The following is a 19759-nucleotide window of genomic DNA, read 5'->3' on the forward strand; positions in this document are numbered from 1 at the left end:
AGTCCACCAGCTTCCTCAGTTTCAGTGTAATAGAGATATGGATTTGAGATATTAATCCTAATACATTTCAGCAGCTGCTTACTCTGCCTTTGTTGAGAGCTTGGCAGAGCGGCTGTCACCACTTCAGCATCCCCTGCCTCTCTGTTGAAGACTTGCTGTGGCCATAGAAGTTAGGAGCACAGTTTTTGTGGAGATGCTGGAGAACATAGTGGGTGGCTGGGGATGGTATTCCAGGCAGGCTCTGCCTCAGCTCCCTGGCTTCTGTTGTAAGGTTTAAAGGGGAAAAAAAATCTTCAGCTTTGGTAAAATCTTTGTTTCTGTGACTGTTCTCAGACCTGGCTGTGGGGCCCTACGGAGTCAGCAGACCCAGGCTGTGCTTGAGGGTTGCATCTCCTTGGGAAAGGGGATGGTGGGGTCCCCTCCCCAGGAGTGAGATTGTGTCAGCCCAGAACCTGGAGCTTGGTGTGACACCCAGTCCTGGGCCTCGGGCCGTGGAGCTGAGTGTGCTGGCCACTGTGGTAAAGTGCTGCCATCCCCTACCATGTGCTCGTATTTGCAAGACAAACCCATGGAGTTGTGCTGGGAGGGTGGCAAGTGGCAGTGCAGAGATGGGGACTGGAGCTGTGAAGGAGATTTTACCCAATCTCATTACCAGGGCTGCTATGTTTTAAAACTGCAGTTTGAGCTGGAAATCCTGCAGCATCTCCTCACTAACATCGACCTGGAATTTATCTGGCTGTCTGCCATGTGCTAAATAAACCCCAAGCCATGTTGGAGGCTCCTTCTACCCCCTTGAATCCCAGCCCCTTTCTGGGAGGAACCCACAGGCCAGATTTTCTTCTGTGGAGGTTTTTAAGCGACCACTTTTGGAGCCCCTTGAAACTAGATACGAATGGGAATTCCTGCAAGCCCTCTCTAGCTTTGCTGGCTGCGACATCCTGGAGTGAAAACGTGGCTTGGATTGAGGATTGGTTGGTTGGTAAATTAGTACAAACCCAGCTAGTAGAATTTGCGAATGAGCAGTGAAGAGGTTTGGGTAGGCAAGAGATCTCGCTGTTCCTTACGGTGAGATGGGGGTCTGCACCTCTGCTGTGTTCTGGTGGTGTCTGGAAGAAAATCTGAGTGGTGTGGTGTGGTCTGACTTCAGGCTTGTTCTTGTATTTTCACCTTCCTGCTTTTGTGGGTGTTTTAGGATTCTCAGATTCTGTGTTCAAGCGATGCCTTTTTATCACTCGCGTCTGCAGTGTCCTGGCACTTAAACTGTTGTCCTCAAAATTAGGACTTGGCTCGTATTACTGTGGCAGAAGCAGGAGTTGTCTTTCAGCTGGAAAAGTACAGAGTTTGATTTTTCCTTGAAAGCGTTTAAAAACGGCATTCTCACGGTGTCTTAGCTTGTTGTTTGCCTCAAACTTAATCATGTTGCTTCCCAGTAGGAAGGAGTCAGGTGCTCTCACAGACTCTTCCATGTGCTGTTGTCCAAGGGGAGCTGCCAAGGTTGTTGTGCATGTTTTGGTTTAACATGTTCCTGCTGATATCCAGCCTTTGGTTCGTGTCTCGCCTCCCTTCCTAGCTGAAGGAGACTCTAATAGAATGGAGGAGTGATTCATGCTGAGGAAGAAAATTATCTCTTATCTAGGTTGCCTCTAAGCCAGTCCTGCCAGAGCCGACTTTATCCTTGAGAGGCTGGAGAGTTGGTCTAGAAGGTAAATATTTATCCTTTGGAGTGTCTGACATTGATCTGAGATGCAGGCGGCTGTGGAAGGGAAGGAAGCTGCGCTCGTCCGCGCTCACACAGCGCCGTGAGATCCAACCTGCACACAGAACCAAATCTGTTCTGGAGGAGTGCAGTTAAACGCTTTCCAGAAATCTCTGCAACCTCATGGACTAAGTAGTGTTTTCTCCCACCTCAGTAATAATGATCACTCTGTAGGAGAGGGAGCTTAAGGGGTCTAGCTCCTTCTTCACTCTCCCAGCACTGAGATTCCTGGGATGGAGGCTGCTAAAATATCAGCACTTCTCTGCAGCTTAGAGAAAGTCACTGGAGCTTTGGTAAGTCAGCTGGGGGAAGATCAAATACACTGCAGTGTGGCATCTCTTCAGGGTTGTAGAGCAGGGCACTTGGGGAAGCTCTTGTACAGCCAAGTGCAATGTTTCTACATCTTTTATTTTAAAAAGTCTAGTGGAATTTCTCCATGGCTCCTTACAGCCAACCTGCCCATGCCTTGGTGATTGCCCAGAATTCAACAGGAACAGAAAGTGAAACTGGGTGGTCTGTTGGTCATATGCTGAGATGTGCAGAAAATGGACGAGTTGTAAACCAGATGGACTTTGCGGTCGTGTTGTTATCATCTTTATGGAGGAAGCTGTCATGGGTCAGTATGAGCCAAGCCAATTCTTGCATAATTAGCCCCAGACAATTACATGGTATTTAGTGATGTTTGGCTTGAGCTGTAAGTTCTTGTGTGTAACAAGGGAGTTTCTGATGAGAACATGAAATTTGCATGTCCAGAGTGAATATGTTGAAGTTAACCTAATCGTTGCAAATCTTTTCATGCTTCTTTAGTTTCTGTCTTAAAGGTCATTGAAATCTAGACCTGGGATGCCCTTTTTAGCCTTTGCACATCATCAGTTGGTGTTCTATTTTTGAGCACTTGCTAGTGTTGGATAGGAGGGGAGCTACCTTGAAAGGGTTTTGTAGCGTTTGTGTTTTATTTCCTACTTTATCGCTTGGCAGTAGTTCACACCTTCCTGATTTTTTAGGGATATGACTGGGGGCTTGAGCCGTTGGCTGAGTGTTTCTCTGCTGTACCTAACCACCGAATCACTTTTGCTCCTTCTTGGATTCAGCAGAGGAAGTCCTTCTGGCTTAACCTGAGCACAAATCTAAGATATCTCTAGCCCAGAGCTCAGATTGTCTACTGACCTAAGCCAAGCACCATACTTGGGACTTGGTCTTGTGTTGAAAGTGTCTTCTCCCTGCGTTGCTGTTGAAATGGGCTTGCTCTGGCTTTGGGATCTCTCATTTGTGTCATTTTACAACACATCCTTTCTCGGAAAAGCGACGGAACTCCTTTATGTCCGAGAGCGATGGCATGTACCCTCTGAGCGTTACCTGTGCGTGCCTAATCCCAATAACACCGCTCAGTTTTCCCCGCAGAGCCCAGCAGGGAGCGTGCAGCTGACCCGTGTGTGTGTTTTCTGTTGCAGAACAGGGCAGTGGGGCGGCCCAAGGGGAAGCTGGGCGCTGCCTCTGCGGTGAAGCTCGCGGCCAACCGGAGCACGGCGGGCGCGCGGCGGCGGAGGACGCGATGCCGCAAGTGCGAGGCGTGTCTGCGGACAGAGTGCGGCGAGTGCCACTTCTGCAAGGACATGAAGAAGTTCGGGGGGCCCGGCAGGATGAAGCAGTCCTGCATCATGAGGCAGTGCATAGCTGTAAGTGTGCCTGGGCCTCTGCAGCTCGTCTGCGGGGTCCTTTCCTCCTGGCGCATCTCCCGGGTGTGGGGTTGGGAGCTCTGCTATGAGCAAGTCTCTAAAGTGCATCAGACAAAAGTGTGTGAGTCCTGCCCTCCCAGCTCAGATCCCTTCTTTCCCAGTGCTTCTCGCCCTCCCCAAATCTTAAATCAGAATGCCATTAAAACTGAACAGGACAGCTTTCCTTTTAACAGTATAGAAGTGGAGATTGTCAGTACATCAACAATCAGCGCTCAAATCACTCTCATACTCTGGGATTTGGGTGAAAAGGGGGAGAGTGGGAAGTTCTGATTCAAAGGATGAAAAGGTGTGTTTGGTTTGGATGTTGGAATTTCCTGAGGAAAGCTGCCCTGTAATCATCTTTGCCATGTTGCCCACATAAATTAGGATGTGAGGAATCCTTGACTGGCCACCTCCAAGATTTTGGTGTTGATGACCCCAGCCCTAGGCTCCCCAAAATCTGAATTTCGATTTGTTTGCTGTTAGTTAGGCATAGAGCAGGGGGTCTGATCTGGATGAGGCAGAGAGCCATCAATCCAGGGTCTTGTCTTCCTCAGGGACTGGAAATGGCTGTCAGGGAAAGAGCATCAGAACAGGGCGAGCAGGCAGCCGGCTTCCTGGGCTCCTGTGATACATTGTTCAGGAGCTTCTTGAGTCACAAGTGATAGCTTTCTATTTAACAAATATTGACAGATTAATCTTCCATTAAGTTGTTCAAGCAGCTTTTGAATCTGTAGCTGCCATGCTGACTTGTGGAGCTTTTTCTCATGTCTGCAGCAACTCTGTTCAAGGCTAAAATCAGCTTTAGTTTTTATTTTAATTCTTTAGGAGATCTTGTTTGTGCTGTTGTTACGGGTTTGGGTTTTTTGTTGTTGTTTTTTTTTTAAGGAAAGGAATGTTGTTTGTTCATAACTGAAATATCACCCCATCTCTACTGATTTCTCTCATTACAGTTCCCTTCACTTAGTATTTGGGGGTTTTTCTTTTAATTCTTAGGAGATGACCAAAGTGGAGGGATTAAATGACTTCACCTGACACTGATAAAAAACTGATAAGCACTTCAGGTTTCCAGTAGTTGCTCCTGGTAGCTCACTCCATGTCCTGTGCCAAGCTTTGCACTGTTCCTGACACAGAGGATTGGGTTCAGCACTGCTGGATCTTTCAGTAAAGTACACGGAATATCCACCTTTCTGCAGAGTGCTTTTGCAGCTCAAGTGTCTTTTCTTTGAACACTTGATTTCCTGGAGTGTGGCATGAATTGAACAGCATGGATGAAGAATTTATTATTCTCCAGGGGCAAGAAATAGTGAAATCATGCTGCCTTTTTAGTGGAAGGATTAAATTAGGGCTGCAGTGTGCTTTCTCATCCTCACTGATGAAGGAAACTTTCATACTAAGCTGTTTCACAGTCTGTAACACAGGCTGAGCCTTTTGGAGATGATCTAGGTTCTCTTCTAGCTGAGTGTAGTCATCCTCTGTCTTCCAGTGAAGATTTATTTATCTCCTTGGTGCCTAGAGTTTGACTTTCAGTTAGGACAGAGGTAACCAGGGGTCTCTGATTATTTGTCCCACCCTCACGTGCACTGACAGTGACTTTCTGCACTTTCTAGGTTGGTGCAAATATCAGGCAGTTTGTAATAAACTCCTAAAGCAGCAAAGGCCCAGAAAAGTGAAGAGTTGAAGTGTTGTAACTTTAAAGGTGTTTTACATTTCTCTAAGCAAGGCTTTGCTCTTGTTCTCTAACAATTCAGCAGTAATATATTTTGGTACCTATCCAGCAGCTTCCAGCCAAAAAAACCCTGCAAGATGCTGAAGCTGTGTGGAAGTAATGATCCCTACAGTTCTGGGACTGTGCTTGCCCTGGTTAATAACATTGACAATATTAACTAGACAGGCTTTCATTAAGCTCAGAAGCCTTCAGAGAGCCCATGGTGCTGCTGTTCAGAGAGCAGGAACCTCCTCTGCATCACCAGTTCCATCAGGAAGGGAAGCAGCAGAGCCTGGGACACCTGAGAGAGGTCTCTGTCTGTCTGAGAGGACACCTTGGGACAGCACAGCTGCTGTTCCAGCCCTCAGTGGGACAGGCAGTGATGGCAGGGAGGAGAATGCCTGGACACCCTTTGCTCCCAGCAAGAAAAACTGAACGGCTGTTTGCAGAATGCTCTGTGCTCTAATGGTCCACTACAGCTGGGCTTTCCCTGCCTGAAACTTGCTGAAGGATGTGCTGCTGATGCCAGAATTTGGGTTGGTGTGCAGGTATTCTCTGAGGGATTTATTCACTCCATCCACAAGAGATCCTCGCTGGGAAAAACCCCATCTCTGCCCCTGGCTGTGTAATAGTTAAGGACTGACAGCCTGATCAATAGCACTTCCCTTTGTGGGCAGCTTAGGATCTTCCTTTTCTTTTTTGTAGTGAGGTTTACACCTTATTGCTGCAAACCAGGATTTTGTTAATCATTAGCAAAAAGATGGCTTTTTAATGAGAGTGGCATTCAGTGCTTTGACATGGGTGATGGGTATGTGAGATGCTGCAGGTCCCTTTCTGTCTGTGAAAGAAAAAAATCTGTGTGTTCTCACTTGTGACACTTGCAGGAGAGAATCCTCTTTCTAAGTAAGCAGAGCTCTTTGCAGTGCTCAGGTTGGGAGCAGGGCCCTGAATAATGGACTGCCAGTCAGGAAGAGGTCTGTTCTTGGTTCTGTTGTGGGCTTGCTGTGAGACCTGGATCAGGTCCCATAACATCTGTCTGCCCTGCCTGTAGAAGAGGGGAGCTGCCAAATTGCTACTCAGATTGTGAAGCCTAATGGATGTGAATAGTGATGTTCTAGGTTGCTTCTTTCCCCTCCCATTGTACACTGGTGAAGTGACTCGCATGCCAATGTCTGTGTCAGCTCACAGATTGAAGGAACCCACCAAAAATGCCTTTTCATCCGTCCCAGTAATACTCCCTGAACCTGTAATGCTACAGGAAGGGCACTTTGGTGAAATGTGTCCTGTGGAGCTTGGTCTGGTACCCAGCCCTCATTTGTTATCAGGCTTTTTTGCCTCATGTCAGTTTGCACAATTAATCCCCATTCGTCTCCTCTTTGAAATGAGGATACTGTAAATGCACCCTGAGCTCTTGTGTTCCATGTCTGCCATGTCCTGACCAGTTCTTTCTGATCCATAAACAGCCGGTGCTGCCTCATACTGCTGTGTGTCTGGTGTGTGGAGAAGCTGGGAAAGAGGACACTGTGGAAGAGGAGGAGAGCAAGTTTAATCTCATGCTAATGGAATGCTCCATTTGTAATGAAATCATACACCCAGGATGCCTTAAGGTGAGTACAAGGATGGGATGCGTGTTGGAAACAAAAGCTGAATTAGTTATCACCTTGATGTAAAAGTGGTGCACAGAAATTGAGAAGCTTTTAAGTTTTAGTCTTTGGACAGATGAGTAAGTGATGAGCAGAGGTCTGGTGTGAGGAGCAGGGTGAGATCTGTGGCACACACAGCCCTGACCAGCAGGCAGGGTTTTTGATGCACCAGCATTCCCTGGGAGCAGGGACCTTGGCTTTGGGCATCCCTGAGCGTGTGTGCATGCAAAGATCTTGTGGGTTTGTTTCGTTCTTTTTGCCCCTTGTTTAAGGTGGCTGAGTTGGATGGGGAAGGCAGAGCAATCTGCCTGTACTTCAGGGTGACACATTCCCAAGTCCATGTCAGTAGCTTCTTCCCGAGTGCCACGAAGTACAGATGAGCAGTTGGCTGCTCATGTAGGTCCAGGCACAGATGTTCCTTATGGTGGCAGCTGGCTCTGAAGATGTTAGGAGCAAATGTTGGAGCAGAAGTGCAGCTCTGGAGAAGAGCCTGAGCGAGTGTCAGGCTGGAGGAGTGCTCACCCTTGGCTGACTCGAGTTCTGTGAGCAGCTGTATTCTTTGCTGGTAACAAAAGTGTCATTTTGGGCATATCTTCCTGCATTAGCATTTAGAAGCTGCCTTTTTTCCAGAGCTGGTTTCTTTCAGCCGATCAGCCATTTCCTGTTGCTGTTTTGTTTATGGTTAAAGTGATTTGGCAAAGCAAATGTGTTGTGACACACCGTGCCCCAGAAAGCAGCGTTTGGGCCCTTCTGGGATGTCTGGGAGGAGAGGTGTGTGTTCCTCATGCAGGCCTGGGGTGAAGCTCTCCTGGCCTTTCATTTCTCTGAGCTGTGCGTGGTCCTGCACCAGGCTCTGCACTGTCATTTATTAGAGCAGAACGTGGGGAGCTGGCAAACCAGAGCTCTGCCTTCTCCCTGATTCATGGAGCTGGTGCTCAGTTCCTGCCACAGATGGGCTCTGGAAAGGAGCTTTGCTTGTTTGGCTCGGCTTAAAACAAAACTTTGGGGGCTGATGAAGCAGAGGAAGGAGCTGCTCATTTTCAGAGGTACCTTAATTTTGGCTGCTTTGCTGTTCAGTCCTTGCTGGAAGTGCCCTGTGCACCCGTCTCTGCCTTTGCAGTGTCAGTGGCACCTCAGGGCTGAGTTCAGAGGACAGTTGTTGTCTAGTGGCAGCTCAGGTATGATTTCCTCTCCCCATACTACATTTGGGACTAGCACAGGATGTGGGTCAGATCTGTGAAGTCAGGCAAGTGCTGTTTGTTCTCTTACACATGCGTGGTGTTCTGAGTGTTCTTTTGGTAACTAGGAACAGCGTTGCTTTGGGTGTTCCTGACAATTAAGCACTGGGAGATTTACTGTGTGCCTTGTGTGTCTTGTGTTTTGCTTTCTCAGTGCTTCTGCTGAGCTGAAATGGTGGGTAAATGGTCATGGTGCTCTTTATTTCCTGAGGCAAAAGAGCACTGGTAGAATTTCAGAATCATCTTGGACGGTGAGATGAGGCTGCTCAGGAGAACAGCAAAAGGACAATGGAGCCTCTTCCTTGGATCCTTCCTTGCCTTTTACTCCCAGGTTCCATGATTTCCTGCAAGACAGAAGCCTCTTGCCATGTTTACATGTTGCTCAAGCCCTTGAGCCCTGAGGATGGAGCCCATAAATAGCCTTTGATGCAGCCCCAGCCCCAGGGCAGCTGCTTCCGCTGCCCACGAGGGAAAGTCCCTTCCTGTCCCACTTGGGAAATAGCACCATGTGAACTGCTGGTCATCTCCAGCCAAATGTACTCTTCAGGGAGACTGGAATAAACTGGATCAGGGAAGGGCAGATGTCTTTTCTTGGCTTATTTCCATGTGGAGTAAATTCCCTCCAAGATGCACCTCCCAGAGCTTGTGGAATAGTTTGGTGCTTGCAGGGGGTGATTTATTCTCCAGGGCAGGTTGGTTGTAGTTTGAAGTCCATCCTCTTCCAGTTCCCTGATTAGGCTGTGCATGTTCTGGGGGCTTTTCTTCATGGAACAGCAGTGCCAGAGGGACCTCTGAGGAGTTAAATTAAGGGTGGCTCAGGTGTATCTGTGCCCTGGCACTGAGCCTTGAGGGGCTTCTGTGGGGGCCCTGGGTACCAGGGCACCTGTGCTGGGGGACAGCCAGGACATTCCATGTGCTCAGAATGTCACAGGAGCTTCCTGACATCTTCTTTCCTTGAAAATATCACACCAACACAAATGCTTGTTTGCTGAACGGGTTTCTTAGGAAAATGATCTTGGTGAGAGTTTCGCAAGCACCGTGCTGCTTCCAGAGGGAGCTCCAGAGATTCTGGGGTGAGCACTGCCTTTCAATGTTACACAGTGTTTGAGATGAACCAAGAGTGGTGAATTTTCCTTCCTTCATCTCAGATTGCTGGTATTGCTGGCTGGCCTGTCTGAGTGCAGCATCTGATGCTGTTTCCTTAGCAAGAAGGGAACTTTCTCCACTAGAAGCCTGTTCTTCTCCATCTCAGCTGAATGTAGTGCTAACAGTGGAAGTGAATATTTAGGTGCCTTGTCAAAGCAGCAGGGATACAAAGGCCTTTCCCAGCACAGCCTCAGCCCAGGTGTGTCTCACTGCCTGTCTCAGTCTGGGCACTGCCAGAATTCCTGGCTCTCCCTCAGGGATGCCACATCAGCATCCTGGGGTCTCCACATCCCTCCCAAGTGCAGTCCCCAGCAGAGGTTCAGGTGTGAGCTGCTGACCTCGTGCTGCAGGTAGGTTTCTGTGACGCCTCACGCTGTGCCTCAGACACCCACCTGCTGTTTGCAGCAAACACTCAGAACTGGCTCCCACCCAGCCTGAAAGGCTTGGGACAGATTCAGTGGCAGGTTTGTGTGTGTCTAATTAGTTTGCTTACAGTTCCTCACATCTGTTCAGTTCCTTAAACTTCACAGAAGGGACAGAGCTGTAATGCTTTCCCTTCAGCAGCACTTGTTCTATATTCAGTGCGGGAAATAACTTGTTCCCAACTTGGGCTTGGGCCAGGAATTGTTCCCCTGAGGCAGAGATGTATACAACAACTCCTGGAGTATCTTACACCTACCATGGGAAAGAAGGTTCAAAGGCACACAGTTGTGATAAAACCAGTATTTAAATTCTGCCCACTTCATTTACTTATTTATTAACTCCAGGAGTCTTGCTGAGAGACTGACATGTCATCACTCTCACTGGATGGTGAAACTAGAATGGCTGCTGTCTGGCTCAGGGACTTGAGGAAGCAGTTCCTAAATCCAAGGGCTTGCTCCTGCACAGCCAGTGCCTTTTCCCTGCGCTGGGAGGAGAGGAGGAAATGTTTCAGAAACATGAAAAATCTGCAGATCCCTGCCTGTGCTTGTTCCTGTCTCCTGCAGCCACACTGCTGCTGCCAGTGCCCAGCTGTTAGTCTGGACAGCGGCATGTTTTTGTTGTCTACGGTAGCAATAAATCAATATTTTTCTTTTTCCTTTTTTTTTTTTTATCCAAGTTTTTTTTTATTTTTGAATATGTAATGAAACCCTTTAGTGAGACTGTGCCATCAGCGAGTGTGTTTGTGTGGAGAGTGTATCTTAGCTCTGCTTTTCATTCATAGAAATGTCTTTTCTGAAATGCCTATTCCCTGTTTGGAAAGCACTCCAGGCTCCTCTGTGAAAATCCAGAAGTGAGGAGCATTCCAGCTGTGTAGGGCAGGATTGTGCTTTGCTGGAGCATAACACTGAGCATAAGTTTCTTTCAGAAAGCAGAATGTCAGTGTTGGAGGCAGTGAAGTCATCAGCCTTTCCCTCCCTTCCCTGCCTGAGGCTCTGGGGGTGTGAGGAACCCTGGAAGTGGCTCCATGTGTCCAGTCCTGTGGACAAACGTGCCTGTGCTGAGCTGCCTTGGCAGCCTCCATCCCACTGGCACACGGGCTGAAGGGCTGCAGCCTGGGACTGCTAGTTCTGATCCTGAAAGAAGAGTATTTTAAGGAACACTTGATTACAGTGCAGGGTGCTGTGCTGCTAAAAATGCCCGTGGGGTTAATGTATGTGAGAGCCCAGCCTGTGCAGGGATCAGGCTCCTCTGGGGGGACACAGGACTGGGCTTTGCAAACTGAGCTGTGGGAGGGCGTTTGGACATGGTGCAATGGCAGCCCTGGGTCTGGGGGCTGTTTTCTGTTGTTCTGAGCGCAGTGTGTGTGAATTGGGATTGTCACTGACCTCGTGGGAAGCCCAGAGCTTAGCCCTGTGTCGGATGTGTTTGGCCAGCATCCCTTCCTCCCCGAGGGGTGCCTGTGGGAGGGCTGCAGTCCATCCCAGAACACCAGGAGCTTACAGTGCCTGGGGATGATCCCCCTCCTGCAGGGCACAGTTTGAGTGGCTGTGTCTCCCCACAGGTGAAGGAATCGGATGGTGTGGTGAACGATGAGCTGCCGAACTGCTGGGAGTGTCCAAAGTGCAACCACGCAGGGAAGACTGGAAAAGTGAGTTTAATGGGAATAAGTGGTGCTGTGATGAGATACAAAATATTAAGCTTTCCCTCTGGCTTGTAAATAGATTTTTATCCCAATACCACCTTTTGATTTTGTGCTCAGTTCAGGTTTTGCTCTTAATTACCCATGGTGGGGGTTGGAATGAGGTGATCTTTAGGGTCCCTACCAACCCAAACCAGGGTTGTATGGTTCATCCCATGATGATTCTGTGAGCTGAAGGAGACAAGCTCACAGCTTTCTATTCTTCAATAATTTTTGTATACTTGTACCAACACTTCCCCCAGCACCTGGGGAATATTTAGGTTAGTTCTGTGCTCTGCTGCACGTTAATTTTGACAATGAAAATCCCTGAAATTAAAAATTCACAAGCAATTATGCAAAACCTGGAGAGTCTCTTGGAATTAGCGAAACATTATTTCTTTGCAGACGGAGACAGACACTTACCAGTGTGTAGTTAGAGAAACAACCCTCAGGAAAATTAAAACTTTTAACTCCTTTGGTTACTAAGTTAGTATCTAAATTAGTTTGATCAACTAATCATTTTGTGAGTTAAAAAGTGACCAACTCACCAGCGCTGGAGTGCTGGTGGCAGCCTAAAGATGCATAAGGTATAAAGTTGGTTTGTGTTTTGTGTCTCTCTGGCGTACAAGCAAAAGCGCGGACCAGGATTTAAATACGCGTCAAATCTCCCGGGCTCGTTGCTGAAGGAGCAGAAAATTAACAGAGACAACAAGGAAGTGCCAGATGCTGCCAAAAGGAAAGGGGACTGCGAGGAGACTCCCAGGCGGAAATCGGAGGAACATTCCAAAAAGGCTCCAGTTGACTCAATCCTGAGGAGAAAGTCTGACGAGGTGCATCTGTGGAGGAAACGGAAATTCGAGAAATCCCAGGAACCCACGATGAGAAAACGGGTAAGGCACAACCCCCTGGCTGAGCTGCTGCCTCTGCTCTCCTGCCTTAGAGCTCAGCCCCAAATCCCAGATTGTTCCCAGAGGAGCTGTGATGTTTTACCATTCTGGTAAAAGCTGCTGGTCTGACAGGACAGGGACACTCAGGTTGATGTTCAGAGGCCGAAAGCACTGGGCTGTGGCTGTTGTTTTATTCAAGATACTGAAAAACCCACTTGAACAGAAAACTCTTTACAAGGTGCTCAGAGTAGGAACAAGGTAAAATCAATTTTTCATGGAAGCCTTTTCATGTGTCTCCACGTGGTGGCGCCTGGCAGCTGTGTGGGGCTGATCTGGGGCTGTGCCACCCCGGGAAGCCTCTGGAAAGGACACCTTGGGGTGCCTGCAGAGAGCTGGAGCTGCTCCCAGCAGCTGTGTAGGCAGCTTGGCCAGAACATGACAGTCAGTGCTCTCAGGCCAAGCAGGGACACTCTGAGTTTTCATTTAGATTCCGGAATGTGGTACTTGGGATCTGCAGAAATGCTGGTTTGCAGAGGCAGAAATCGGGGCTCCAATTTACTGTGTCTCGTGACTAAAGTGGCTGATGGCTGTAAACTCAGAATCAGTGGCTGGACTGGTGTTGTCTGTGAAGCTCCCAGGGGTGGAAGTCAGTCAGTCCTGCAAGGCTGGTCAGTGGGAATGCTGCAGGATGGCAAATGTAGGGATTTGGGCTGCTTTGGTGGAGAGAGAGCAAAATTCCCAGTAGCAGTTGATGTATAGCTGCTTGCTGGCCACGCTTCCCTTTTCCCATCCCTTTGGACCTCCCCAGTGAGGAAGGCACTGTGGGTCACCACACAACACAACAAATGTGTTCGGGCTTTTTCTTTCTTCCAACAGCTAAAACTTGGAGAAGAAAACAAACTTTATCCCATTTACGTCTTGAAATTACAGAATCTCTCTCTAATGAAAACCTCTAACTGCAGGATAGTTCAGCTGCACCATCTGGGTTTATATTTTCTTTTCTGGTGTCCTGTATTAAAATGCAGCAGCCAGTTGTGTTTTGATGACCCAGAGAATAAAAATCTGTTCCAATACTGATGTTTGGCCCTCCCTGCGTGGTTAAACATTGCCCCTGTCACACAGCACATCCTGCAGTCCCCGCTGCCCCCAGGGAGGCAGGGATGTCCTGGCACACTGCTGCCCTCTCCCAGCCTGGCATGATGACAGAATTCCAGTGCAGCCATCAGTGCCCTGTGTGAGCAGTGCTGGGAGCTGCACTGGGCTGGTGCAGTAATGTTTTTATTCTAACCTGTCATTAACTTATTGTGACTTCTCCCTTTATAATATGTTAATTTAAAGGCAGGGTGATCAGCTTTCTCCACTGTGTGCCGCGGGCTGAAACTTGGGAACACAACCACTGCCTTGATCCAATTAGTTTATTGGGAAAGCAAAAGCACGGGCCCTCTGACACAACAAGTGTGCTCACAGCAGTTCCCTCTCCTTGCCAGTCCAGATCTCCTTGTTAGAGCTATTTAATTTTAACAGCTGGTGACCTCTTTCTTGTGGTGGTGATCAGATTAGGCATGAAGCCTTCCTGGGCCTTGGTTTGTGTGTCTCACAGCTGGGTGAATTGGAGGCTGTGGGTGAGTGGGAGCAGTGCAGAGCAGTTTGTTGGGAGCAGAGACTGGGGCAGGAGGAGGGTGCAGTCCTGGGCTGTCACATTCCCTGTTCTGCAGGCATTGGGGGGGATGGCCAGGGTTTGGCTGGGTGTAAAAGAGCATCTAAAGGAAGCTCTGGGGTCCTGCAGCTGTGGTTCCAGAGGTTTTGGGAATGACACTTCTGGCCGCTGTGTGAGGGCACTTGGGCAGTGTTTGATGTGGGTGCCCAGTGGATGTGGCTGAGCCTGGGTTCTTTACTGGGGACAAAAAGCTGCCCATGGTGTGCTGCTGATCCTCTGTGTGTAAATGATCCACTCGGAGATGGGGCAAGGCCCTGGAATGTGCAGGAATGTGCCCGGTGAATCAGTCATTTATCACTCCTGGATCCAGTGAGCCAATGACTCCTCATCCTTGCTGGCTCTTGAACTCGGTACCTTTGGCCGGTGGCTGTGCCCGGGGCTGGGATGGGGCTGGGATGGGGCTGGATGGGTGGGGCTGGTGCTGGCAGGGGCCCAGCCCCGGGCAGGGCTCCTGTGCCAAGCATCCACATGGGAAGCGCTGCTGGAAGCTCTGCTGAGCTCGGCCTGGCTCCCACAGTCAGCCCTTGTCTCTCCCTTGCAGCGGCGGTCGTGGAAGGCCCCGGATGACCGAACTGCCATGATCAAACCCCTGCGGCGCCTCAAGCAGGAGCCCGAGGATGAGCTGCCAGAGGCACCCCCCAGGTCCAAGGATAGTGACCAGTCTCGGTCCAGCTCGCCCACAGCAGGGCCCAGCACGGAGGGCGCCGAGCCCAGGGACAAGAAGAAGTTCAAGATGAGGAGGAAAAGGCGGCTTCCCAATAAAGAACTGAGCAAGGAGCTCAGCAAAGAGCTTAACCAGGAGATCCAAAAAACCGAGAACAGCCTTGCCAATGAGAACCACCAACCCATCAAATCTGAGCCGGAGAGCGAGAACGAGGAGCCCAAGCGCGCGTTGAACAACAGCGAGAGACTCCACAGGTTCAGCAAAGGGTTGAACGGGACTCCCCGGGAGCTGAGGCACCACCAGCTCATGCCCAGCCTGCGCAGCACCCCCCGGGGCATCGCCCGGCCCCCGCCCTCGCTGTCGCCCCCCAAGTGCATCCAGATGGAGCGGCACGTCATCCGGCCACCTCCCATCAGCCCCCCTCCGGACTCGCTCCCCCTGGATGACGGGGCAGCCCACGTGATGCAGAGGGAAGTCTGGATGGCTGTCTTTAGCTACCTCAGTCATAGAGACTTGTGCATCTGTATGAGAGTTTGCAAGACCTGGAACAGATGGTAAGGAGGGCGGGACACGAGGGGTGGTGGGATGGGCATGGAGGGTGATGGAGGCACCGGTGTCTCCTGGGAGAGGGGTGTGTGTGGGCCCAGGCAGAAGGGGCAGGTGTCACGTTGGTTTCTCAGAAGCAGCAGTTGCCAGCATTTCCGATGGAGCTGTGTGTCAGGCTCGGCGGCAGCCTGCCGGGCTCCGCAGCAGCCTGTGCTGGAGTCAGACACCGTGATGTTCCTGCTGCTGGAACAGCCAGCCTGCCTCAGGCTTGGTGTCATTCTGCCCCAGGACTTCCTGACTGCCAGCATTTGTGCAGTTCAGCTATTAAATACCCACGGAGATAGTGAGAATCCCACCGTGTGCTCCTCACAAGGGCTGTGCTGATTGTCTCCCTGTGGAGGGTACGTGGAGAGGCAGCCTGTTCCCTGTGCCAGCAGAGCACGTTCCGGAGGAATCTTTTGTTGATGGTGTTTGCTCACAGCGTGTCCCTTGTGCTCGGGCACTGTGTGGCCCTGACACAGCTGGGGCTGCACGGCTGCAGCAGCTTTAGTGCACATTGACAGGTTTCAGTGACCCCTCAGAGAAGCCTTGTGGCTCTGGTGACTCCTGTCCCGGGTTCCTGCTGTGCACGAGGACAGACAGACACACAGACAGACTGAACAGGCTCCTTCCCAACACCCTGCTAACACAACATGCACAGAGTAGAGGCTGATAATTCAGTGTGAGGTGATGTGTGTGGAGTGTCTCCTCCGTGGGCTGCTTGGTGTCACTGAGACCTGCTAAATGTATTTTCTACTTCAGTACAGTATTTGCTAATAAAAAACATGAAGAAAATGCAGACTCCTGCATCAGGACTTGGTGGTGTTGCCCTTAGAGAACCATAAAGAGCAAAATGACACATAATCCACATGGAGAGGGATAACACAAACACACAAGAAGAGAGGGAGGATCTGTTTTCCCAAATCCCCTGGTTTTAAGTAAGGAAAACACAGAGGAAATGGGGATATTACTTAAATCAGACTTCATAGTCAAAATATAAGGAGTGGTGACTTGTCTTCAGGCTATGAAACAGATTTTAGTAAGTGCTGGGATGACTTAAAATGGAATCCAAAGTTACTGACACTTGTAATTCTGTGGAAATAATTCCATGCTTTTATGGCAGGGATATATTTGATGGAGAAACTTGAAAGTTACGTAACATTGTGTGGGGTTGTGTTTATCTTTGCAATACTTGGCCTTATTTTTGCAATTTTCAGTTAAAGTTATTTTCAGTCGTAGTTTTTCCTACTGTTTCATGACACCTTTTAAAGCCTTACCAAAATCCAAATAAGTGCTGAATTAAGTGCTGTTGGCTTTTTTTTTCTTTTTGGGTAGGTGCTGTGACAAAAGATTATGGACCAAAATAGATTTAAACCATTGTAAATCCATCACTCCACTTATGCTTAGCGGCATTATTAGGAGACAGCCTGTAACCCTTGACCTTAGCTGGACAAATATATCTAAAAAGCAGCTGAGTTGGCTTATCAACAGACTGCCAGGTAAGTGATGTGTTTTCATCACCCAGTCACACACCAGTCTGTATAACAAACCAGTCTGTATCCAAACTGCAGCCTCTGGGGAAAGTCTCCAGGGACTGGAGTGGCCGGAAGAGGAGTAGACTCCCCTAGGAGGGCTGGAGATGTGTGAAAATGAAGCCAAAAATAATTTTCGTTACTACTTGACATGTTCGGTTAAAATAATTTGAGGCAGGTCTTGCCCAGCAAGTAATGAAATGTAAATGAAATTCCTCAGCTGTGCAAAGGGCTGAGGGGCTGGGGGAGGAGGGAAGTTCCCAGCGGTGGGACAGATGGAGAGCTGGGCAGGAGGAGGGGGCCGTGGTCAGAGCACTGGGGGTGGCAGCGGAGGTCAGTGGGCTGTGTCTGGGGAGGTCACAGTGCTCCAACCCGTTCTGTGTCCGCAGGTCTGCGGGACCTGCTGTTATCAGGGTGCTCATGGATTGCAGTGTCGGCACTTTGTAGCTCCAGTTGTCCCTTGCTGCGAACTCTGGACGTGCAGTGGGCGGAAGGGCTGAAAGACGCACAAATGAGAGACCTCCTGTCCCCGCCCACGGACAACCGGCCAGGTAACTGCGGGAGGAGCCTGTCCCACCCCCGGGGCCTCTTCTGTGCTTGGTCCCCCTCGGAGCGAACAGGCAGGAGCCCCCACAGCCACACCTGGCGGGGCTGGGGCCGTGCTGCCCCTCGGGGAGTTCACGGTAGTGACTTGCAGCACTCCCGGCTGGAGCCCTGGGGTGACAGGGATGTTCTCTGGCTGCTGAACCGTCATCTGAGCCACTGTGCCGGTTTTCTGTCTGACTTTCTTCTCTTCAGGCTGCAACGGGTGTACTTTAGAGAGTATGGAAACACTTTCTTCCAGTTCAGGGAAGGAGCAGTTCTGTGGGTCATGCCACATTCGCCCGGATTTCAGCTCAGGTGAAATTTTGAGCAAATCAGATCTGCTTTCTGGCATGCACTGCACAGCCTACTGCTTATTCCCGACTTGTAATTCCGCTGGGCCCCTGCAGTTACTTTCATCCCTGTTGTTTTGAAATCAGGAGGTGGCTTTGTCCACATGCCTGTTCCAAAAATAGACAAGTGTTCCTGCTGATGTTCCCTCCAAAGCTCCAGACAGGCAAAAGCGTCTGAAGTTGACCCAGGGCAGCAGTGTTGTGTGTCACGGTGCATTTCATAGAGGCCTGCAGATGTTGGCAGTCGGGGTGGGGCTGGTGGGAGTGACCTGCTGCCCCTGCCTTGCAGGTCAGATCGACAACCGGAGCAAGCTACGGAACATCGTGGAGCTGCGCCTGGCCGGGCTGGACATCACGGATGCTTCGCTGCGGCTCATCATCAGGCACATGCCCCTGCTCTCCAAACTCAATCTCAGTTACTGTAACCACGTGACAGATCAGTCTATTAACCTGCTGACCGCCGTCGGAACCACCACGCGGGATTCGTTAACGGAAATTAATTTATCAGGTAAGGGATGTGGGGGATCAGAGCTGGGGGCTTTGACTCGGCGCCTGCTCCTGGTGTAACTCCCTGGCAGCAGCTGGTGGAAATGTCCCCGCAGCTGCCAGGAGCTGTTGTATCCACACTCATCCTCCCGGGGGATTTTCCAGCGCACATCTGGGCTGCCTGGATTGATCCCATGGGTTACACAACAGCTGGGGAATGGGGGATGGAGCTGGTGGGGATTCCTCGTGCTGGAGAAAATAAATCGGTGTTCAATTCCTCCCCTCTGCTCTCCCCAGACTGCAATAAGGTCACTGACCAGTGCCTGTCTTACTTCAAACGTTGTGGGAACATCTGCCAGATCGACCTGAGGTACTGCAAGCAAGTGACGAAGGAGGGCTGTGAGCAGTTCATAGCGGAGATGTCCGTAAGTGTCCAGTTCGGGCAGGTGGAAGAAAAACTTCTGCAAAAACTGAGTTAGTTAAAGGACTTGTGTAAATACTGGGGCGAGGGGGGGAAGGGACTAAGAACACGTAGGGATTTTATTTTCAATTGGGAACTTGGAATATCAGAAAATACCGCGATTGGATTTTACAACTCTTGTTGAGGAGAGAACAACGTGAAACTACCCATGTTAAGAATTTCAACTTGTGCCACTAATTCAGTCCACCTGGGATGTCCTGCACTGGCTCTTATGCAAATTCATAAGGCGACTGTTACTGATGATAATTGTTCACACCCTGGAAGAGGACTGAGCTCCAAGAAATACTGTTATTTAAAGTACCACAGCATGTGCTTGGTAGTGTAAATTTGATTTCTGCTTTTCATTTCTTAAAACAAGAAAAAAAAAAAAGTTGGTGTCATTTAAGTGGACCACGCACTGCATTTCTGCCTTCTTAACACGTTTTGTTTTGTTACATCTTACATTATGCAGAACTATTTTTGTACAAAAATTGTTTAAAAATTATTTATGCAATGTTTGAATGCATTACCAGTGTTTCGGTTTTGATTGCCAATTTTTATCTTTACTTATGGTAGGCGAGAACTTAACCTATACTTCGTAGGCAGTATCTATCTACAAACGTGCCCAGGTCAGGAAAAGTAGGTTCATACTTTCAACTTAAAGCATGTTTTAATGGAAGTTTATATCCTGCTTTGTATACTTCAGAAGTGACATAAGCATGTTGTGGAAATAAGGTGTAAATTATAGTTGAAGTAAAACACTTTTATCTGTATAGAAATCACCTTTTTCTCAAAATTTTAAAAAAATTCCAATTTCAGCTTTTGCACATAGGAGGGTTTCACTCTGTAGCATGAGCTCTTGTACTCAATATAAAATTAATTTATACAGTGAGTCCAGCAGTAGAATAAATGGTCAAACGTAGTCTCTCTTTCTTTGAAGTGTGAGTTGAGTTCTCATTTAAGGTTTATAACATGGTTATTTCCTGATTGTAAAATTCTGCATTCATAAGTGCCATTGTTGTATGGTGTTGTTTTCGTAGACCTTCCTGATGCAGTTTTACCTTTGTTGAATTTGTATAAACAATTGTACAAAAACAGGCGCTGGCTCTGCACGTTTCTCTTGGGACAGGGTGGGAGTGGCTGCAGGGCCTCCGGCCGTGGGCTCTGAGCATTTTCCAGGGCATTG

The 19759-nt window shown here is 49.2% G+C and overlaps 1 protein-coding gene across 4 annotated transcripts in view; it reads left to right on the forward strand.

The window, feature by feature from the left end:
• Positions 1 to 19670, forward strand: part of KDM2B (lysine demethylase 2B) — a 107338-nt gene extending 87668 nt beyond the window's left edge. For 3 of the 4 annotated variants that reach the window (XM_066331689.1, XM_066331690.1, XM_066331692.1), the window contains 10 exons: positions 3208 to 3432; positions 6643 to 6786; positions 11191 to 11277; positions 11937 to 12197; positions 14453 to 15129; positions 16496 to 16659; positions 17082 to 17243; positions 17491 to 17592; positions 17917 to 18135; positions 18411 to 19670. In XM_066331689.1, the coding sequence (XP_066187786.1) occupies positions 3208 to 3432; positions 6643 to 6786; positions 11191 to 11277; positions 11937 to 12197; positions 14453 to 15129; positions 16496 to 16659; positions 17082 to 17243; positions 17491 to 17592; positions 17917 to 18135; positions 18411 to 18592 (2223 nt within the window). In that variant the 3' untranslated portion in view covers positions 18593 to 19670. The remainder of the gene's footprint in view (positions 1 to 3207; positions 3433 to 6642; positions 6787 to 11190; positions 11278 to 11936; positions 12198 to 14452; positions 15130 to 16495; positions 16660 to 17081; positions 17244 to 17490; positions 17593 to 17916; positions 18136 to 18410) is intronic. The other variant, XM_066331691.1, reaches the window with a different exon arrangement.
• Positions 19671 to 19759: the final 89 nt, after the last annotated feature.

This window comes from Sylvia atricapilla, chromosome 17 (genome assembly GCF_009819655.1).
Source record: "Sylvia atricapilla isolate bSylAtr1 chromosome 17, bSylAtr1.pri, whole genome shotgun sequence".
Taxonomy (NCBI): Eukaryota; Metazoa; Chordata; class Aves; order Passeriformes; family Sylviidae; genus Sylvia; species Sylvia atricapilla.